The sequence below is a fragment of the Trachurus trachurus genome (assembly GCF_905171665.1).
Source record: "Trachurus trachurus genome assembly, chromosome: 21".
NCBI lineage: Eukaryota > Metazoa > Chordata > Actinopteri > Carangiformes > Carangidae > Trachurus > Trachurus trachurus.
Window position 1 is genome coordinate 11,978,969 of NC_139899.1, and position 24,149 is coordinate 12,003,117.

General features: G+C 41.3%; 1 protein-coding gene across 3 annotated transcripts in view; it reads right to left on the minus strand.

Moving 5' to 3' along the window:
* Positions 1-834: 834 nt before the first annotated feature.
* The window catches only part of epha3 (eph receptor A3), a 98,432-nt gene continuing 75,117 nt past the window's right edge, over positions 835-24,149 (minus strand). The window contains exons 11-18 of one of the 3 annotated variants that reach the window (XM_083997237.1): positions 23,740-23,925; positions 19,567-19,628; positions 17,269-17,478; positions 15,195-15,344; positions 14,515-14,708; positions 9,222-9,377; positions 5,005-5,119; positions 835-3,523 (exon numbers count right to left, since the gene is read on the minus strand). In XM_083997237.1, coding sequence (XP_083853363.1) covers positions 5,041-5,119; positions 9,222-9,377; positions 14,515-14,708; positions 15,195-15,344; positions 17,269-17,478; positions 19,567-19,628; positions 23,740-23,925 — 1,037 coding nt within the window. In that variant the 3' untranslated portion in view covers positions 835-3,523; positions 5,005-5,040. Of the gene's footprint in view, positions 3,524-5,004; positions 5,123-9,221; positions 9,378-14,514; positions 14,709-15,194; positions 15,345-17,268; positions 17,479-19,566; positions 19,629-23,739; positions 23,926-24,149 lie in introns of all 3 variants that reach the window. The other 2 variants (XM_083997236.1, XM_083997238.1) reach the window with 2 other exon arrangements.

Here is a 24,149-nt window from a genome sequence, read left to right on the forward strand (position 1 = left end):
TTTTTGTTGGTTTATTCGTTTGTGTTTCGAAAGTAAGTTTTATTTTTCCCTTGCCACTGTCACCAATTGCTTGCTCTTGGTGGGAATTATGGTCTCTCTGTGAATACTATTACAAAGAAAGGCTCTAGACCTCTATTTGAAAAGTGCTTTGTGATAACTTCAGCTGTGAATTGGCACTTTACAAATAAAATCTGACTTGATTTGACATGTTACATTCATGTTCTTTTCTCATAAGGGAAGAAGTCACATCAGCCTCTTTTATAAAAATTTGTCAAAGCCACCGAGCAAAACCACAGATCAGGTTGACATTTCAAGTAGTTGTTGGAAAATGAAAAGTCTCGACATAACGGTAATTCAACCACAACTTTAAATATGATAATTTTATACCTTTATTTTTTACACATTGATTTAAGAAACTGTGAAAACTAAAATATCTACAGTATAGTATACTGTGTAGAGATTTAGACCCTCCCTGGCTATAGATGACCTTTCTATGGACTCCTCCTCTGTTATTTGAAACACCTGTCCTGTATGTTATACATTCCAGTTTTTCTTCATCTTTTATCCTGGAGGCAAGATGTGCCAGCAGACTGATCTATGGAGTCTAAAATAAAAAATATGGCAACTGAGTTATGAGTGTTTCACTTCCACTTCTGATCTTATAAACACATGGGAACACAATTACAGTTAAAAGAAAAGCCAACATTTAGTGTCGGGTCTGTCACATCATCATCTGTTAAAATGAAAACACAGGAGCAGGTCTATCATCATCCATTTTTTGGAAAATATTTTGCGAATATTTATTATAAAAATATAAATGTTTCCACTACAAATCATTTTACAATTAGTAGACAAGGCCATCTACATTTGCACACGTAAACTCTCACACAGACACACAGGTCAGTCTTGAGACAGAAAATGAGGGATCTGGATATAGGGTGCATAACAGTATTGCTCTCTCAGATGTCCCAGGTTTATAAAGTAAGTCAAAAACCAAAACACAGATAGCATTGACACATAATTTACTGTACGCTACAAAAAAGACATCAACATTGCGCTGTATAATGTTAACAAATAAATAATAACGTAATCATAATTGTCTTTTTATTGTAGAAAAAAACAAACAAAGCTGACAATTATAATTCAAAATAAGATAAAATATAATACAGATGATTTTTGTCTCTTTTCTTTTAATTAAAATGTTGCACAATTTTTTTTTATTTGTTCTTTTATACATACAAACATTTTTACAAAGAGGGATGGCCATGTACATATAGTGGGATCTGTAGCGCTAGTTGCTATCATTACGATGGTTTACATTATGTACATGCTAACTAGAACACATAGCAGCAACAGCAGCATCCACAGGTAGACCAAGTAACAAAGGACCAACTGATACACTGAACAGGGCTGGGTTTCCCAAAAGCACCAAAAATCAACCCTGTCCATAGGTCTATAGCCAAGGCAATAACATTTCCATTCAAAGTGCTCAAATATTCTGTACTAAGTGCTGAGAACAAGCTTAAAGATATGTATCCTCGTGGTTAAATATAACCCATCCAACAGCACAAAGTACCAAAGTGCCAGTGTAGAAATACTGGGTATGTGTTGCACTGACGGATTGACTGGGTGACATCAAAGCAGGAGAGTAGCATCTTTAATATGTACTTCATTGTACAAAAGTCATCTAAGTTCTAAAGGTGCCTTTAGGAAATCCCATCCTGGACGAATGATATATCAGAAAGCAATCATCTCTTGCAAGTGTTGCATCTCTTTCAGGGCATTTGCACTCTTTGGGCAGTGATGGTAAACCCCCATACCCTGATGAGAACACAGAAAAACAAGACCAAGGCTGAAGGTTGAAAACAAGTAAAACTTGGAGCGTTTTGCTTGGTGATCCCACCATGAACCAACCCAACACACAAGCTACAGGAGGCACTCTACTTTTTGCATTTAACACACCAGGATTATGGATTAAGAGCAAATTTTTAAACTAGATCAAACTCTTTTTACAGCAAATTTTCAAATTCAAAAGTAGAAAATGACAGATCGCATGTAGCTTTTGTTAATAAGTTATGGATTCAGACCAAAACAGACTATAGGTTATGGAGAAGCAGTGTGATAATCTAAAAAGGCTGAACAGAGAATATATCCACTGCTTGGAAAAGTAAATTATACCTGGTGTTGTGTGGGTTTCATGATTCTAACCTGCCCTATTGGAAGAAGAAACTCAAGTACAAACTCACGACTAGTTCAAAACACTTCCTCAACACAACATCTGAAACAGAGGCCTGAATAACACTGCTTCAATTTAGTTATCTTTCCGCTCTCTAATTTCTCTCTCGGCGCTTCCCGCTTTCTCTCACACTTGTCTATCTTCAACTGCTCTCTCAGTTCCTGGATCTGCTCCATCTCTCTATCTGTTTCTCCTTCTTAGAGAAAATAGAGTGAACATATACATCCTGAGATTTCACATAAAGGGCATTGGGTTGAGGGAACAGCACTAAAACTGTACAATATCTGCTCTTAAGCACATAGAAACATAGATGTCACCATAAAGGAAAATTCTGTGTGTGTGAAGTGCATTATGGCCCCTGTACCATCAGAGCACAGCGTTCGTTAGATTATGTGACAGACTCATGGCTTCCATACTACAGACTATTTAACTGATTATCATAATTATTGCTTTTATGTGACATGTCTACTGAATGCAAATGCTATAGGTTAGAGCTAGAGAAAAATGGCTCGGTTATTGTCTTGGTGTGTTCATACCAGCTCAGCTCTCTCATGGATAGAGACAGGAAATGCAGGCAGCTACAAGAAAATCTCACGCCTCAGACTTCATTAGTCCAGGAAGGGCCCACATCCAGGTGAGCTGCTGTTGTCTGCCATGCTTGTCTACACAAGGCATCTCATCCATTTCACCGCCTCATTCCACAGGCTGGTGGGAGGAGACTGTGAGCATGCCCGTCCATTATTAGCTGTAAAGGGAAGACTGAGCTATCCAGCTTAGCCAATAATGGAGAGCTCCGGCTTTTATGTTAGTCCAGTCCTTGCCCCGTATCCCAGTCCAGTCCCAGTTTGAATCACCGACCAGGTCTCGTGGACCTCCTTGGCTCTCCTCTGCTCTCTCTACCCTCCTATTAGTCTGTAAGGCATCTCATCTTGGGCATGGAGGGATGGAGGATTGAAGAGTCAGCCAATTAACCAGCTGGCAGATCTGCACTGAACTCTTCCTGTTTCTCTCTCAGGACTTGATATCGTCTTTCAACGAAACAATGAAAGCCCTCATCTGAATCATACATCCCCCCCCCCCCCCCATTTCCATCTGTTTCTAGCTTGGATACGCAGCCACTGTGTTAGAGTGCAATTAACAACCACAGTCTGTTAACACAGACGGAAAGACAGGTTCAATTTTTAAACAGGTACTGGGCCATTCTTGGTGTGGGAATCTAGGGCTTTGAGGCTGCTCACGATCTTCTTCTGCGGTCCTACGATAGTCACTCCAACCTTTTTAAGATCCCTGATTTGTGAAGGAGATAGAGAGAGAGATAGAGAGAGAGAGAGAGAGAGAGAGAGAGAGAGAGAGAGAGAGAGAGAGAGGGAGAGAGAGAGAGAGAAGAAAGGGGGCCGGGGTTGAAAATGGGACACAGCAAAAGAGTGAAAGACATGACAGAGGGGGAAAATGGGGAGAGAAAAAAATGTGTGTTAGCAATAGAGGATGTGACACACATGGCTTTAATGACACACTCACAGTGCTGCTCCTTCCACCTTCCCATGCAGCTGTCACTCACAAAGGACCGCATTTCCCAGAAGACCACTGGGCTGCCACATCTCTGAAGGAGATATGTGTGTGTGGGCATGAGCTGCTGTACCGCCTCCACTCTCCATCACTAACAAACATGGAGGTGGGCCTGTGGGGCTACACTGACAGCTGCTATTATGACCCTGTCAGCGGAGGAAACAATTGCATGCATGAGCCCCAGTGGTAGAGAAGAAGACCTAGTTTTCCTGGGCTGATCTGGATTTCTTTGACAGGGCAGGTGTATGTGGAGAGGAGCAGCACTGGATCTGGTGCAGGATATAACACTTTGATTCAGGTGTGTCTGTTAACTTGTTAATAGTCTGAAAAACTCTTCAGAGATTATTAGTTACTACATGCATTCAAGTGTAGCAAAACACATTTGTTTATGAGACTAGTTTAAATCATTTAGAGCTATAGAGTCAGTTTCACACTTGTATCATACATATCAAATGCACACAGTAGTTAGTCAGCTTAATTCAAACAGAAGCACATTTGAAAGATACAGCAACAACCTTTAAATGTGTTTTACATACAGAGCAACACACAGCATTATTGTACATTACAGTAAACAAGAAGTCAAAGCACATAGAGACTCATCTCTTCTGCTTGTCTAGTAAAAACATTGCATTAGTAGAAGCAGTGGAGGTGCAGTTGGAGTTGTGGTATTTCTACAGTACAACAGATAACAGTTCTGTAGGTGTTATTGAAATACATCACAGATAGAGTTTTATTATCTGCAAGCAAAAGATTTAGTTTGCCAAAGCAGCCAAAAGACATTTAGAAAAGGAAAGCCGTTTAGAAAGTTTTCAACTACCCAGAAAATCACAGACTTTCACTTTTTGTCACAATACAAAGGGATAGTTACCACAAAAGTAAACAGTACAATTTAGTGTGTATTTCCCAATAACTAGTTTTTTCAAAGCTCAGATTCCATCCATGCATTAACAATGCCATATTTTTTTTTATGTACGATGTAATTACCAATAATACTCGACTAACACATTTACAAAATAATATCACCACTCACTCTTTACTCTGCTTGTTTGAAATGTTCCTTTGCATGCTGGTACCATGAAATATTGTGAGTTTATATAAAGTAACTATCCCTTTACATATCAGACAAGTGAAAGCCTAGCAGTGATTCTGGAGGTCGGGTACTGCTCCCTGGTGTGGGGCCTTGACCCTCAGACTCCACCCACCATCCAGAGCCTGAGGAGGCGGAGAGGAGCTGGGCGTTAGAGAGTGGTGATCCCCATGGATGGCTCCCATTCTGGGCAAGTGGCGGGTGTGACGTGGACCTCCGTCAGAACCACTCTACTGAGACAGAGCCAGGCCCGGCAACGTTAACACATGAAACTGGAAATCATCAATGTTTTTTATCACTAGGAGGATATCTAAAGCACACTAAAGCTGTAATAATTCAGGCTAAATCATTTGGATTTACCTTCCAGTATACTTTAGAAGGGAAGATGCTCATAAAAAACAAACGCAATACTTTTATGACCATGAAATATAAAGAAAATCCCATATTTATTGGTCCTCATAGAGAGCCCTTATCCAAAAGAATAACAATCTACCATTAATCTGACAAATAATAGTATATGATACACAATACGCTGAAAGTAATACAGCTCAAAAAATTGCAAATACAACACATTTTTTATATAATAATCCTATGTGATGAGAAAACAGTGTTAAGTTGCAGACAATGTGATATTATACAACAGGGAGATAAACTTGAAATTACAGTCACTAAAGATGTTCTTAAACTCGGCCAAAAAGTGTGCAACACACTGTTCCAGCATCATTACAGCTATACTTATACGATTAATTTAAAGCTACATCTGAAACACTGACATACAAATAATTAATGCCAGCTGAGCCTCAGTGCAGTCCTATTTAGAGTCAAAGCAGTTGTGCTGACATCTTTTCAAAAACTGTGTTTCACAATGTTAAGCCACTTTACTCTCCTTATGGCATGAGTAGTGATGAGCATAAATTATTTTTTTCCACATCTTAATCAGACGGGATGTTTTACTGTCAGGAAAACTGCATGAATCATCTCAAGAAGAGACAGTCATGATGAAAAAACAATAAGCTACAATTAACGAGTACAACATGAAACACATGCGACATGATTATAAATCAGAACCAGGGATACGTCGTCAACATATAGAAATACACACACAGCATCACACGAGACGGATTAGCAGTTGAAAGTTTCCCTCTACAGCGTGTCACATCGTTGACTTAACAATTCCCATCATCCCACAGCAATACCTCTACTGGGGGTTTTTTCTGCAGTTTGGTTAGCACTGAACCCTGCTGTAAATCAGTTTGCCATGAACAGAAAGCAAATAAACACAACCACTGTGTCAACTTACAAATACACATGGGCACAAGTAACTGTCTCATTTGTAATGTCACTTTTTGATCTGCTGAAAGGAAGGGGATGCTGCGTGTTTTCACAGCCTGTACCACAAAGGGTTGTTGGCCCTGTCATGATTAGCAGAGAAGCGCAAAGCCGTTGTATAGACCCTGAAACGTACATACCACCCGCATCAAATTTTATCACCCCATTACTTGCCTGTTATCAGTTGCCATCCGGACCATAAACATGTGAGTTAGGGGGGTTCTCCTCGTTGCCTCAGTGGGCTCTTATTTTGTGCGTGGATTGTGGGCATTGTGTCATTATGGTTACAAAGATAAAAGTGGAGCATACCAGATTTAAACTAAATAAATCAAAATAAGTACTTAGTATGAACAGCTGGCCATTTGGAAGTCAGATGATGTTACCAACTTCGCCAGACCTTTGCTTCTGTTGATACTGTGGCAAATAGAGGTTATCTAATTATAAAAACCTAATACTAGTATAATAGTGTCAGCGATACGCATTTTCTTGGTTTCTGGTAGTTACAGTTTACTTCTCTTTAAGCATTATTATGTGAGTGATGACAACTGATACCAGCCAAGGGTGGTGTTATACAAGAAATTCTGCTGGTTTGAACACTTTAGACTTCTTTTCTTTGTTCAGCAGATAAGTCAAGTTAGTCATCACTTCCTCTATCAAATAATGGAAATGAACCTTTCATGCACCCTGCGCAGATGAAGGAAATAGTCCTAATGATGGGGTATTTCCTGGTCTGTCTATCCCGTCCCGTCTTGAAAAAGGACTTCAATTACTCCAGCAGATGAGTCAGCACGCTACAGCCAAGTATGATTACTGCTCCTCAGAGGTCACAGCATTGCCAAGCCTTGTGCTGAATATCAAGAACTAGATTAAGACTGTACAAATCAATAGAGCAATCTGTATTGAGCAATGCATGGTGTCAGCCAAGGCTAGCCTTGTAGCTGAGCTAGCCTTGGCTGTCTTAGCCTCTATCTTCAGTGGATTAATACCACTGTGATCCAATTTAGCACCTAACCACAGAAAAAGCATTGTAGGTCAATATGATTTCTCCAATATGAGGTTACTCTGCTGCAGTGCATCTCTAATGCATTTTGCAAATACCAAATGTGGATTTGTTCCATTTCTGCAGTGTGAGCTATTTTCTTTTGTAACACGTTGACAGAGGAGAAAGTTCCATTGATTGGAGGTATTTGTTGATTAAATTGCACAAGGAATGCATGGAGGAAAAACTATGCATCTACTGTGCTGTAGCCCAGACAGACAGAAATGTAGAATGAAACTTAAACACAGAAAATAAGTTAAGAAAGAAATCAAAGCTTGAACTCCAGACAAGTGTCCTCCACCTTCTTTCTAACACCTTCAGCCTGACATTGCTGCTGATGTGTGGTTTGGTAAGTTATAGACAGCAGAGCTATAGCTGCAGTACTGACCACCCTTTCCCAACTGCCCCAGCTGCTGCTATCACCACAGTGAATGGCTGCCTTTGATCACATTAATTAGAAATGTCCAATTATTTACCCGGTCACATTCCACATCAATTAAAACAGCAGTGAGCCAACAGAGCAAGAGAGGCAGGGAGAGAGAGACAAAGAGAGGGAGGTTTCTGCACTTTAAATTCACACAAAAGAAAAAAAGAACAAAAAGATTAAAACTAGCCCGGTATCCTTGATATTTCTCAAGTTGCTGCACTCTGAACTGTAAATCTGAAGGTTTGCTCGTAATTATAATGTCCAAGTCTGTTATCACTGTGCTTGGGATTCAAAATTCCTTTAAGCCTGCCAGTACAGGACTCTGGCCAAAACCTGATCCACTATGTCAGAACCTTTTTTTTTCAGACTGAGGATCCTGTCAACAGGCTCACATACCTCTGCTTCGTCTCAGAGTAAACCCTATGATGTGACAAATACCTTGCATCTTTGTTTTTCCCTCCAAGATCTATACACAACCACAAAAAACAAAACAAAACAAAACAAAAAAAAACCTTTGTACAGAAATAATTTGTTCCACAAAATACATTGTCAACAATTCTGACATCCAGGATGTGTGAACATGCCTTGACTTGTACGTAAAATCAGTGTTGACGTTACACAAAACCATCACATTGTTATGTTTAGGAAACCAGAGCTGCTTAAATCAAACCATGAAAATATCAACCATGCTTTGGTTGACAGGAGCAGATGTTTAAGATGTTTTAGGGGGAACAGTAATACAGATATTTGAAATTCATTTGTCTTAAAGCCACCACTCATCTAAATCAGTGGGGCACTGCTTTCTTCTTTTTTTTTACACAAAATATAGACCATAGAAAACTAGCTTTATATGTCTGTATATTTTAGAAGATATGCTCAAATGAGTATGGGATTGATGGAACAATGACTGATGTTACCATATGGTCAGCGTGACATTAGTATGTTATCATATACTCAGTGTGACCCAGGTCAGTATACTCAACCTGGACAGAACATTGAGTTGTGAGTTGCTGAGTGAGCTCTCCAAATGTGATTCCTGGAGAGTGACATATTTTTGCATACCTAGTTGACAGCTACAAAATTGTTTGTCTTTCCATGGTCTCTCTCTCTCTCACTCCACTCTTTTATCTTGTCAAATCTCGCTTCTTATTCCCACCGCAATAGCTTCTCTCTCATTCCCTCATGGATCCCACAGGCAGCCCAGGCTCTCTCTCTCTTTTAGTGTCTTGTCTCTCTATTTATCTCTCTTTCTTTTCATGCTCTCACCTTCTCCCACTGTGGTCACTGTGCTTGCAACACTGAGAGCGTGGCTAAAGCCCTGTCATTATGAGTTACCATGAGTCTCATCTGGACACTTTTAGTAATGGTTGTATAGCTTTCTTTACTTGCTGAGAACAAGAGTATGTGTGTGTGTATGTGTGTGCGTGTGTACTTCACCAAGAGCCTCTTCGAGTTCCTGGGCCTTGCCACGGGTACTGGGTCCCTGTAGTGACATGAATAGACAGAATGTGTGTGTCTGCGTGTGTTGTTGCCTTACTCTGTGGAGGTCTTGGCCAGGGTGTCGCAGGAGCTGTAGCTGACCCCCGAGAAGGCCTCCTTGCAGGGTAAGGTCCTCATTCCATCCATCCAGTCACCCATCGTCCCCATGGAGGGGGCCTCTGAACTGCTCCTGTCCAGCAACAAGTTGGCCGGCCTTAAGAAGAGAGAGAGAGGAAGGAATAACGTCATCGACTATTGTTCAAAGACTAATTTCTTCGAGCAATGACCTGTAATGTTGTCATCTAGTAAAACAACATAGTTTCAGAAAAGGAAGGTCACTCCACTTGACACTTTAACCGTACTGCCACTGCAGCTGCTGTTGTCATAGAGGTGATAGTTACTGTCTGGGCACAGACCTCATCCCCTGAAGCATGCACAAAGAAAGCATAGAACAGAATGGGGACAAAAATACCCCCACCCTTCAATATGAGTCAGAGTCTACAGGTGGACACTAGGTTGGAAAAACAGGGTTTATGTAATGCAATGTGAGCAGCAGCAGCAGCCTGTGTATTAGCCTTAATAAATTCAACTTGGCAGAAGACATAGCAGAGGAGTAAAGAAGCTGTGACAATAAGAATGAGGACTAATTATATTTGCTTCTACTTGAATTAATGGTTTGTGCATTTTAATATACAGTGCATAGTGTCCTATGAAGAGAAATAATTCTTTATCTGATAGGGCATCTCTCTCTCTCTCTCTCTCTCTCTCTCTCTCTCTCTCTCTCTCTCTCTCTCTCTCTCTCTCTCTCTCTCTCTCTCTCTCTCTCTCTCTCTCTGTGTTTCACACACACCCACACACACACATACAGACACAAATCTGCACAGTGCCTTTGGGCTTTGAGTACGGGGAGGGAAATCAAACAGTCACACAAAACATTTCAATAATATTTTTAACATATTCAAGAATAAGATTACTAACAAAAGCGGCATTCGTTTCTGTCTAATTTCATTATGGTTTCCTGTACCATGAGGCAAACATGCTGTATTAGATTTGATTAGACTTGATGGTTTCAATTGGATCAAATCAAATCAAATGCACTGCGTTGGGCTTTAGTGTGCTCAGTCAACAGTAGAGGGTAAAGGAATCACTTTGATTCTGACTCTGGTCGCTCTGATTGATGTTTGCTGAAGATAGGGGAAGAGGAAGGATGAGAGAGGTAGACAGACATACAGGAGCAAGAGCTGGAGAGTGTGTGGGAAGCTGAAGACTACTTTATCAGTAATCTCTGATGTTACCACTGATGCTGCACTTTACTCATATGTGGTTGATTCTATTGTGAAACGTAATCACATCAAGGCAAGAAATGATAAACTAGGTCAAAGCACATTAGGTCAAACAGGAACTAAAACACAATGATCAATTAAAAAATGCCCAAATAACAGGTAGGCTCAGTCACTTTTGTGTGGTTACTGCTGTGTTTGTGAGCGGCATTTAAAACTGGGTTGCAAGGCCACTCTGTTTTTTTGTTGTTGTTTTTTTCTAAGGACGTGCTGCACCTGTCTTGCAGATTAGACAAAGGCACCTGCGTCAGAAGAAGCACAAACACACATGCACATACACAGGGGAATAGAGCTTTGAGAAAAAGGCAGGACAGGACTGAACAGAAAAAGTGCATTTCTCCCTGAGGGAACGCTATTCATAGCTTTGTAAATAAATTGGTTAGAATACCAGGAAGTCCACCTCCGCCTGACTGACTTGGATTGGCAGGAAGGTTTGGCGCCACTGTGCGCATTTATGTGTGTGGAATATCTGGGAGATATTACTTAGGTTAGGACACCTTCATGGAATAAGGAGTATTTAATTCATTAAAGCATTAAAAAACCTAAAAAAGGTTTAGCAAGTATATGTGTATGACTGATGTACATAGATATGAATATTATTTCATCTTTTTAAGAAAGCATTTTGTAAAAGTGCAAAAGTCTTCTCAGTTTTTTTTGATGATCATCCTTAAGGTTAGGGATGTGATGCACCTTGTTGCAGTGGTACAAATTATTCTCTTTTCATGTTGATATGATATATTTTGATTCAAAGGATCAAAATCAAAACACTTTACAACAGATCATCAAGCTTCCATCCAGCAGCAATGTCAGAAACAGCACACTGAGCCAACAAAAGTGAGATGACATCTCCAACAGAGGCAGGAAAAAAGGAAGAAAAAATGGGAAGGAAAAAGCGATGCATTTGAGGCAGTGAAGTGGGTGTTGTTACAAAGATTGAGTCTTTTCCTGCCAGATCAGAGGCCTGTCAAAATGCTGAGGGTCCCCGAGGACCCCCTGGAGAGACTGGTTTGTAGGAAAGGGGAGGGGAATTGAGGGCTTGACGGTGGGGGTGGTTTGCATTAGGGGAAAAGAAGGAAGCCTGTAAATCTCCCAGAGAGGACAGTATTATTATTCTAATGAGAAACAAAATGCAGCAATATAGTTACCATTATATTGTGTTAATGGGGCATAAAGGAGTGATTATGATGGGTGTGACTGATTTACATTTGCTGAAAAAGAAGTTGGGACACAAATTCAAAAATGTCAGACAGTTTTATATTGTATGTTTTGGGATGTTGTGATGCGGATGTTCAGATTATTGATCCTCTCCTCTTCTGTACCCCCTCTCTTCTTTTTCTCCTCTGATCTCATGTCCTTCATCCTTTGCTTTCTTTCCACTTCTCCTGTCTCCTCCGAGAGGTAAACTGCAAATGACCCTGTTTCCCCTCCCTTATCGTTTTCTTTCTTTCCTTTGTTGTTACATTTTCGGCAACTTCTCACAGCAGCTCAGGAGACAAGATGATGCGAAAGGAAACAGAGAAACAGAGGGATGTGATGAAGGGGAAAATAAAGAGAAAAGAAAGCATCTGTCTCATGGCAGAGGAGGGTTTCAAAACCCCTTGTGGACTTAACAGCATATAGCATCGCACAACAGACCTGCTCAAACAGAAGGAAGTAGAAGATCACCACAGAGAGAGTAAAAAAATCACCCCCCTCTTCTTATTTTCATTTCCCTTCCCCTCTTTTGCTCAATATCTCATTCTTTTGACCTCTAAATAACCAGAGCAGTGTAGTCTCTTGTTTTAGAGCTCTCAAGGGAGGCATGAGGTGGATGAGGAGTCGAGCATGAACAGATTCATGTGGGTAGGACAGTGTGGGAGGAATTCACCTCTCACTGTGTTACTGGGACTATTCCCATGGTGTCCTTAGGAGGGGTTAGACTGATGTGCAGGGCCAGTGTCAGCCCTTTTAATTGAAATTTTGATAGATGGTGATGAGGTTTCATCTGCCTCTGCTGGATATGATGAATATGATGAAGTTTTAATCAATACTACTCAGGTGGTCTGCTGTATTTATATCACTGGCCAAAGTCTGACTGTAGAATTTTACCATTGTTCAAGAGTTTTTGACTTTGTGTATACAGTATGAGCTTTATTTGCATATGAAACAGACATAATGTTAGTAATCGGCTACTTAATCAAATGATACTGGCCTTCAATGTGCTGTATCTGCAATGTGTTGTATCTTCTTATATATTCATATCTCTGCATTAATGTTGGTGCTCTTCAGTACCCTTACCTGATTTGCTTTCACCATCAGAAACCTCATTTCCATTCCCAGTCTCAGCCATACCCTACAGGCCAAGATACATACTGTAGATCTCAGCTGAATTCCTTGTGAAGCTCCTGGCTCCGGTCCCTGTTACTTTCTCCCAAGCCCGTTACCAGGAAGCTGGTTAGCTCTTGTTTCAGCTCCAACCTCATTTCCAGCACAGACCTAACTACTGAAAATGATCCAAAGCCTCTTATCCCCTGGACAGAGTTTGTTTGAAAATTAAGTAGAAGAGTAATATTATAAATTTGATTTGTTGTTACATGTTCACAGAGGCTTGTCACCATTCATTTTGTCTTGCATGGAGAGAAAGTTAATTATGTAAGAAGTCCAAACTGGCTACATCTGTAGCAGCACATTATTGACCACAGCATATTAACGCTGGTTGACATCTATTTAGAATGAGCTCTAGGCCCAGTTGTGCTTTAGTACCGCCAGGCTGTGCTTTGTTAATCACATATACAGACAGGTTTTCAGCCTTAAAACAGGATGACCTGTGATCTCATATGTTTTAGACACCCCGTAAAGCCAATGGGACAGACAGCGGCCTCTAACCCTGACTTGACTCCTTTTGGCCCCATAATTAGTCTCTGGTGGCCAACCTTGGCCTACTGACTCCAGTCCCTCTTCATCCACATGCAGGGACACTAAACTCTGACCAGGTCCTACCCCTAAAGTCTCCAGATGCTCTACCCCAATCCCAGGCTTTGGTCTGGGCTTTGTGGAGGAGGGGGAACTCCATTAGCCAGTCAGGACAGCCCTGAAACAAACGAGGTGTGTGGAGCTGAGTGCAGCTGCTCCTGCTGTGCAACTGTGCTCCACCACACACACACATGCACGCACCATTCTCATAAATCACTACAGCCGCCTCCGTCGGCCAGCCTGTGCTCGCCCAGTGTTAAAAGCCAATCAAGAAAATTACATGCAAACTCCAAGGGACCTATTTTCACTTTCTTAAGAAATCATTAGTCAATGTTATGAGCTCTGACGTCTCCATAATACCGTGACCGTCTGCTGCAGACCCAGCCCCTTCTCCCTACCCAGACACAACTGACAACTGTACATGGGTTGTTCTGGTTCCCCATGGCCCCCTGGGAGATAACGGTGGTCCCAACAAAGGACAGAAGTCCAAGGGGGGAAGTAAAAAGGAGGGAAAAGTAAGGGAGAATACTGCAAAAGAAAAAATAAATATTAACTGAAATTGTAAATAGAAGGGGAGGAGGGTGGTGATTAAGTGGAGCTAATTTCCACAGAACACCATGCAAACACAAGAAGCAGGAAGGCAGTGTTTATGCTGTGCTTCTGTGCTGCCTGGTTCCAAAAACAAACAGCCGTGCACCAGGGGAGAAGCAAATGTAAATCTAAAATCACTTTTCTGTATCCCTTTTTTTTTTATTATTGTCCGTTACATGAATAATGAGTGCTCCGTTTATGGAAATGAAACTGCAACAGTCATTGTTACCCTAGTGCATTACGATGGCAGAGCAGCAAGTGCTATGCTCTGCAATAACATTGTGTGTGAAAACTTTCTAGCACTTTCTGGAGCCAGCTTTCTGTAAGTCAGGTACTGTAAGGTATATGGGAAGCCAAGCAGAGAAAGGCAATGAGGAGAAGAACAGCTAGGATGGATGTACCGTTTCTGCTGTGGAACTCAACAAAGACTGGGGGGCAAAACAAATAAAAGTTTTGTGTGAGGTTTACCTGGATGTGGTGTTGGCCGTGATTTTGAGGCTACCAGGGTTGCGGATGAGTTTATCCAGGATGCTGACTATCTGTTCAAACTTGGGCCGGTTGTTCCTCTCCTTCTGCCAACAGTCCAGCATCAGCTGGTAGAGGGTAGCTGGGCAGTCCATTGGTGGGGGGAGGCGGTAACCCTCATCTACAGCCTTTATTACCTTCATTTATTAAGGAGAAAATAATGGATGAGATATAGAATAGAATAAATACCATAATTATTATACAGAATTAAAACAACTCCATTAGTTGGTGTTTTTACTATAGGGGTTATACTTATAATGAAGTATTTTGAAAATGTCATTGTCAACAATCATAATGTTACATGTTTTAGATCCTTTCAAAAACACTGAAATACTGACTTCTTGGCGCTACAAGTATTTTCTGTCTAGGGAGCCTGGTGTGTCCCACTTCATGTGAGACAAGGTTTCCCACTTACGTGCCATACATACATTCACACAACTCTGAACTTCGAATCTAAACATCTCATTAAAAACAGTGGGAGTTGCTGGTACCCTCAATTACATCCTAAGAATGAAACTTGTCACATGTGCCAAGCTGGCAGCACTGTTGCAATGGTGGGTGCGGCACACAGACGTTGCCTGCTAAAGGAAATCAATTTGGCAACTTGGCAGTACTGTACTTACATCCTGATTGGACATCTCCCAGTATGGCCGTTCCCCGTATGACATCACTTCCCAAAGCACAATGCCATAACTCCAAGCATCACTGGCTGATGTAAACTTCCTGTAGGCAATCGCCTCTGGCGCTGTCCACCGAATGGGGATCTTACCTCCCTGAGAGATCGAAAGTAGAGGAAAATGAATCAGTGACCAGTCATTCAGTTTATCAATCAATTCAGTATTCTTCAGCAGGAAAGTACAAATACAGTATGAGACATAAAATAATATCTTCAAAAACTATAGCTCCCAGCACATTGGCTAAAACGACAATGAAAAATGATGAATCAGCTAAAATGTTCCTGCAAAACATATGCTACATGATGCACCGTATGTAATATCATATGTAGTCCAGTGACATGAAACAAGCTGTTCTGAAACCTGTTAACTCTGTGGGGCTCTGTGGTCTGGACTCTTAACCTCAGATCCAGAGCTGAAACAGTTATCTGAAGGATTATTGTTATTATTTCCAGTGTGGTGAGGAGGACCTGCAGTGAAACTCGCTTCACGTTGCGTAAAGGAGCTACTAGTGTTTGTTAGGTTTGACTTGCTATGGAAGACTTCAGCGTCCACTTCATTAATTTTCTCTCCCACACTGTCGAGTATTAACATTCCAACAGAAATGTATGGCTCAGACATATTTTTTTATTTGAAATGTCATGTAAGGAAACATTCAACCTTGCTGTAACAAAAATATTAGTTGAGCTCATGGTTCATCAAAAAGTATTGATATCAACCTTCAAGAAAACCTTATTAATCAAAGCATAATCCAACTTTTCCTCTCACAGTAGTGTCGGCTACATTTGTCATTTCAGCAGAGCATCGGGACAAGTGAAGAAAACAGAGCTGAGGAAAGTAGGCTGATGGCAGCCAAAGCTAACACAGACACTTGCCAACTCACTCAGCTCTTGCCCGGTGCTGTGCAGTCACACACACACACACACACACACACACACACACACACACACACACACACACACACACACACACACACACACACACACACACACACACACACACACACACACACACACACACACACACACACACACACACACACACACACACACACACACACACACACACACACACACACACACACACACACACACACTGCCTGCCCCCTTACATTGATATTGTGCCTACCTGCTACACTAAGAGGTTAAAGTGTAAGATGTGAAAGCACACAGTGGACACGCATCCAAATAGAAGTGAGGAAAAAAGCTGAGACTCTGCAGGCATGTGTCAGTTACTGTAACATGCCAGAGCTTATTATTCTGTCTTATTATTTTAGATTATGTATTTCTGGGAGAAAGGCAAAAGGCCTACTAACTGTTTATTTGACAAGCAATTCTCAGCCAGCAAATTATACTGTGTTTAAAGGGGCTGCACGCATAGTCTAGACCAAATGTCCGATGATGAAAATGACCACACACAAACGCTGTAAAACCTTCATACAAATGGCGTGGCATGTTTATTTTGTGACATGAGCATCAAGTACTAGAAAAAACCAACTCTTTTTCTCTTTTAACTGTACGTCAGCTGTCACCTTACATTACTGTATCTAGCATCACTGGCTGACAACCTGAAGCGATTTTGTTCTTAAGGTTTCTTTGCCTGTTGTGTTATACAGTACGTTGTAAGGGTGTGGTGATCTTTAACAAACTCCAAGGAGCTTCAAAATGCAATTTGAAGTAAGTATTTGTGTGGATCTCGAAGGACAGCAAAGTACTTGACCGCACAAACACACACAACTTCTCATTGATGTCATGCATCCCTTCAGGGCACTCAGTGCTTGAATTGGTCTCAATTTGTTTATGCTGTTTGTCGTTTCTGTGATCTAGGGAGGCGAAGCTTTTGGTTTGATGTTGGTCTTATCACAACTCTTGTAACAACTCTTGCCATAGCAGGGGGATGTAGTGAGTCTAGTTATATATCTTCAGTAGAGTGTGTGTGTGTGTGAGGAATGCTCCCCAGAACGTTGCAAAACATATTTGTTCATGTTGTTATTCATGTCCTTGGTGTGTGTGTGACAGCTAACCCTGGTGGTGTAGGCAGCCTCCGGGTCGTCCTCCAGCACTCGAGACAGGCCGAAGTCGGACACTTTACACACCAAGTTGCTGTTGACCAGGATGTTTCGAGCTGCCAGGTCTCTGTGAACGTAGCCCATGTCTGACAGGTACTTCATGCCCGAGGCGATGCCACGCAGCATGCCCACCAACTGGATCCCTGTAAACTGGGCGTCATGTTTCTACAAGACAGAGAGGAAGGAGAAATTAAATGAAGGAAGATTTGCACCGGTAATGCCACGGTTTTTAATGTAAAGTATATTCTATGGAACACAGAGGGAGTCTGACCTTTCTCACTATTTGCATAAAGTGAAGTCTCTCTACATTAGTATCCACAGCATTTTCATTAACCTTTAAAAACCACCTTTGACATTCTGCACCTCATCTTCAACTAAACTGTGAAATCCCAAAGACACAGTAATGTATGGAAATTAGGATCAGAACGATACGTGTTTTTTTCTTTTTCATAGTACAGTTACTTTTCACTACTTATATGAAGCTATATAATACATATTTATTGTATAGTGGTTAGCGTCACAATCAATGAGAACTATTTATCTTGCATTAACTGGACAGATTTCTGTGACATTTTGTTTGGATTCCCCTTGGATTTTTTCAGTACTGTTCTTACGGGAAGAAAGAATAGAGAAAATGCTTAAATGAACACATAACACACAATACATACACATAACTGTTCAATTCAAAGGATATAAAGAAAAAGCCAGAGGGCTTTGTAAAACCTACGGACATGGACATTTCCAGAAGGCCACATCAGGTAAAAACTTGCAATGCAATGCAAGTGGATATCCAACTGATGTTTTGTCTTTCTACAACAGCATATCAAATTGTTGAGAAATCTGTTTATGATTCAAATACTGACAGCCTCATTTCCTTTATCCGGTCTATTTTGATAGCTCTAAAAATTGTTTGCAAAGGGGTTAGGATGATGCAACATTCAAACACAGAGTGGCCATGAAACTGTTTTTTTTTCTGTTTGCATTGGCAAGCAGGAGAATTTACACTGGCGAGTGTTTATTATGAGTATGGGTCTCTATGTTCGATGATGCTCTGCTGCTGCCTGGATGTGAAAGACATATAAAGAGAGAAGGGATGAAAAGCTCAAGGTGATTGAATACTTGTTGCTGTCTACATCTTCCATACTTTTGCCAGTACAGTTGGTCTGCTGCTCCCTGCATTTACCTCCTTTGCTGCTCACATACCACGCATTTACAAGATGATGGCATGATGAGTGTGTTTTCCCTGTGAAAACCAACCGCGTCCTCCCTCACCTCCCATTTCACTCTGAGCAATTAGTGGCCAGACCACCTGGCTTAGTCACTTCAAAGCTTTGCAGATTCAGAACACGGACATAAGCTATAATGCATATGCTATGAATTTGCTCGAGTGTGTTTGCGCAGATGACACATTCTCAATGATAAAGTGCAGGCCTCTGGGAAAATGTCAGGAAACAAGAGCTACTCCTGCTGTATGTGTCTGGATGCTGTGCAGACACGTGGAAAAGAGCTAAAACAGGCATCAGTACGCATGCTTTCATGCCAGTGTTGCGGCTTGGCTGTTGTGCTGCTTTGGCTAATTTCAGTGAGGCAGGTCTCTCCCTCTTTAAGAGACAAATTGGCATGACAAGAAGCAAATTCACTTCAGAATGAGGAGTGAGGATACAGTTCATAAAACTGTATAATCTGATGAGCCCTATATGGACAGCACAGCAGAGACAGTCAGAATCAGTTTCTCTCGGATTCTAGGTATTTTTTACTATTATTATTATTTTTGGCCACATCTACTACTTGACAGAACCCAGAGGAAGCATTTAAATTTATTGAGTTCAGATTTATCTGTACAGCTATTTCTCCAACTCCGCTACTCCATGTTTTCATAGACTACTGCACTTCATGGTGAATAGTTGGACTTTTCAGCATTTAACAGCCATTTGAACCAAATGTCATGGTTGTACATTTGATAGATGAAACCTGTATAGACAGATGGCATTCTTAAAATGTAAAAGCAAAGATTTACTGAGCTGCTCTCCAGAAAGAGTGACCTGATGCGTGATGTTTGAACTGAACTCTGAACTGAGTGTTGTGCAGGTGCAGACTTTCTTCCTTTTTTTTTTTTCTTTTTACCACACTGTGGTGTTTGCTCTGGTTTGTCTGGCCATGTATGTGCTCCCCTAGCTGCCTCAGGGTGTGTACTTGTATGATCCATTCAGTGCAATGTACAAAGTGTGTGTGTGTGTGTTTGTTGTTACATACTCTTAGGAAACTGTCCAGGGATCCGTTCTCCATGTATTCCGTGACAATCATGACGGGTTTACCTGTGACAGAACACAAGATTTCAGTTTGTGGTCACATCATGTTAGATGTTTTACTCAGTAATGAGTGCAATGCTTCTGTTTGCGGCGCAACAGGAACACAGAACAAAGAAAAAGTCTCTCATGCTCACATATCACGCTGATCTATGATTTATTCTTTGGAAGTCAGAGGGAGTAAACAGGGAGGGCTGGAAACTGACTTAAAGCAGATCTAGATGTTCATGGGCCCTGATGGGGACCAGGCTGAACTTATTCTCTCTCCTGTCTGTCACACACACACACACACACACACACACACACACACACACACACACACACACACACACACACACACACACACACACACACACACACACACACACACACACACACACACACACACACACACACACACACACACACACCCATGTGCACAGCAGAATGAAATGATCTTAGTCATAGTTTAAGGCCCCAGCAGGTCAGCTGTCAACGTGTGACATCTTTATTTCTGTGGAAGATCTGGCTGTAAATCCACGCTGCCTGCTATCATCTGTACCTGATCAGACTACGGCCAACACAAGGTTTATTACTGGGGGAAAAAAGGAAAAAAAGTCTCTTTAAGAAACCTGTAAATCAGCCATTGTTAAATGAACAGCGTCTGTGTCAGGACTTGTTTGTGTCCCAGATGGGCCTCACTCTTGACTTACCACCAGCCGTATGCTTCTTCTCCGTTTTATTCAGATTAATGTGTCCTCCCATCCCCTTTGTACCTCCCCTTTTCTACTTTCATTCTTGACCTACCTTTACTCTGTCATCCATACGTGTCTTTCCCCCCATCACCCCGCCCACCCCATTTCCTTGTATTCAGCTTGCATGCATCGCAAACCCTCCCCACATCTGGCGAGACAGGAGGGGAATGACACCAGCTGAGTGGAGAGGGTGATGGAATCGGTTGTTAAAAGAAACAAGTCTATTACTCTCATTGGAAAAAACATAAACTTTCCATTAACAACGATCGAAGCTGGCTGACTCATTATCTTTGATGAAACCAGATCTGGTGTGAATTACAATTTCGAAATGTCCTCATAAGTCAATCATAAGAAAAAAGTTAATTTGTCTCTGCAAACAGGTTCAGAAAATTACTCAGGAGAGTTTGTTTGTTTTTCGTAAATGAAGTCAGTATTGTTGGAATTAAAAAACATTACTATTACTTCCAGTTTGTCAACATCAACAAGCAAACAGCTCACAGATTAGACAATTTTGTTCTTGGCTTGACTTTACAGTTTTCACCAAAAGTAAATTAATACTGTTATGTTTTCCGGTTTTTAACCACTGTCAACAAGGAGATATCACTCCTCCAAAGGCACGGAGCGCCTCCACTCTCTCACAATTACAGTAAAAATTCCCCCAGCCTTTAAACACAGTCACCGATCCAGTTGGCTGTGATGAATCGCTCCGTTTACCAGCGGGCGGTTTTTATAGTCACAGACGGGAACTCACACACACACACGGTCCTCCCCGCTGTCCTCTGTCCACTTCCCTTCCCTCTGTCTCTCTATTCCCAACATTGGCAGCATAGATAAAGGCCCCACAGCCCCTTTATTCCGTGAACGTGAGTGTGTGTAAATGTGGATCTGTGTGTACGAGTGCAGTGCAGGAAAAAAAAGAGTACATGCCTGTGTGTGTGTGTGCGTGTGTGTGTATGCTCACAAATATGCAGCCTGTGGATCAGCCAAAAGCAGCAGCAAGGTAAATGGGGTGTGAAAGTCTCAGGATTATTAAGAATTAACAGGAGCAGCTTAATAAATCACCCTACAGCATTGTACGTGTGTGTGTGTGTGTGTGTGTGTGTTTGTGTGTGTGTGAGAGGGAGGAAAAGAGAATATCAAATGGTGCTCCCTAAACTATGTCCTGAACTCTTACTGCTGTACCTCACGCACATGTGTTCAGGGTATCCCTCCAAATGTCATACACATACACACACATGCACACCCACACACACAGAACTGAGTTTACTGAGGCTCCACCTATTAGTCTAAAAGCAGCAATCCTGTGTTACTGCAGCATATCTCACTGGCTGGACATTAATAGGAAGAGTGGTGTAAGATGTATTACACAAACAGTCTTGTGGATGAAAGATTACACACACATACAAACAGCTCTCGTTCACTTTCAAGATTGTGTTCAAGGCTGAATAACAAAGACCTCGGAGCAAGGCTCAGACTGAACAGTGTATGAACGTTCTTTGTAAAATCTTTTAAAGAGGGATTTTACCTCTGGTGTCCTTCACAAGTTTTGGTTTATTCTCTATAAAAGTTGTTTATTTGCTAATTCCCCCCCAAAAATTTAAAGAAGACTCAACTTAAAGCAGAAGTAAGTGATATATTTGTGTTAATATAAGTCTTAAATAGTTATATCTTTCGACAGCAATCACTTACATAGAGTGTTTGGTCTGAAACACGGGTCTGTCAGTCACTCTGCTCTGCTCTGAGCCGATGAGAAAACATTTATCGTATCCTACAGTTTTTATCCAATGAGGAGAGAGAACGGCATGCAGGGCTGTGTGTGCAGCCAAGGGACGCCGTGAATGTGGCGACGTAGGGACGAGGACTGTTATGGTGCGTTCAAGGAAACTCGTATTTTTCCGACCGTGAAGTCGTACCAGTTCGATCTGGTACGAGTTCACCGGTCGGAAGTTACGAGTGGCCGTTATAGTGACTTTCACCGGTAAAACAGGTCGGAAAAACACGAGTGGGTTGCCTGGAACGCTACAAAGTCGTAAGTTGTGACTTGAAGCTGTAATTTACGATTTCAAAAGCCTGCCTGGAACGCAGCATTAGCGAAAACGACCGGACCACTTCTGCTTTAAGACCACTAACAAGTATTTATGTTGTTTGTTTTTGCACCAAAGAGGGCGGATATAGAACGTACAATTTCCACAAGTGAAACAGTGAAAAAAGACCTCTAATTAATTGATTAAAACAACATGATTGGATCATCCATCTGTGGCCATTTGGACAGCACACTTTGAAATCTTGGTGATTGTGATTAAAAGAAGTCACGCCAATAAGTCAGTGAATGCAAATTTAAGAGGCAGGAAGCAATTAAAGTTCTGAGATTACACTACAGAGGGGGAGATGAAAAAAAACCAAAACAAATGAGGAAAAAATATGTAGAACTGAAAATCGAGGACAATAAAATGAGGCAAATTTCTCCAGGTATTTTATTCTACTCTTTAGAATAACCATACTGGCAGAACTACTTAACAAGCCCGGTGCCGCAGGGAGAGATAGAGGCCAGGCCCGTTTCTCAGCGACAAAGTTCAGACTCATTATTTCCCGTTTTTCTGCAGTCATTCCTTTTTAAAGAGGCCTTCTGTGTGCTAATGATAGTCTTATAAAGAGGCCCAGAGGGGAGCGAGTCAGAGATATGGATTTATGGATTTATGCCCGCTTTGGACACAGGCTTTGATCAGAGCACATTGATCTGCAGAGATTTACACCACGGCAACTCAATAAAACTCCTGCGTTCTTTCACAGAAGTGTCAGGCACTTTAGAGCCATTTGTCAAAGACAATAACAAATCCGGAATCAGTAAAAAATACTCTCTGGAGATGTTGGATCTGCGATGCAATGTGAATGCAAAATATGGCTGCGTTCTGATCGCCTGGAGTTGTTCCCTGTGAAGTGGACGGATCATGTCACGCAGCTATTTTAAGTAAAATTTGAAACTGTGGGGAAGAATTGATTAAGGGTCATCAGATTACAGCACGATTACCCATCATTCATTGCACCTTGTTATATCACCAAAAACACATTTTTTGGTGGGCCCACAGTATTAATGACTGTCTTAATTAAATCAATGAATGTGTCCACATTTCTTCTGTAAAATATCAGTTTTTGTTCCAATACACATTCAGCATTTTTATTTTAGTAGTGCACTATTTCCACAGAAGCAGTGAGGTGTTTATGTTCCTGATAACATCTCATTCTATTACATTTGAAGGACTTTACTGAAATGTATTTTAACCCAAAATAAATAATTTAAATAATTTGATGAACTTTAAGCAAGACTGAGTTGCCGTGGTAAATCTATCCAGCTTGCCTTACAGTCATGAGTGTATGAATGCACTTACTGCGTGTCACCACCCCCTCCAGCCTGATGATATTAGGGTGGTCAAATTGTCCCATGATTGACGCCTCAGCGAGGAAGTCCCGCCTCTGTTTATCTGTGTATCCTCCTTTGAGAGTCTTGATGGCCACGCAGATCTCCTTCTTGCTGGGCAGCTTCAGGCGACCGCTGCATACCTCGCCAAACTCACCTAAAGAAAGAAAAATATACAATCATGGAAGATGTAACAAAACATTTTTTTTTTTTTAATTTTGATAATACTGTACACAAGTATAGGCTAGATGTCAGTTCTCTGAATAATGACTTATAGCTACTGTATCACCATAAAAGCCTTGGGGAAAGAAATGGTCCAAATGTTCCTCCATGCGTATGAGAAATTAAGCTGCATTGTGCTTTAAGGAATACATTAAGATT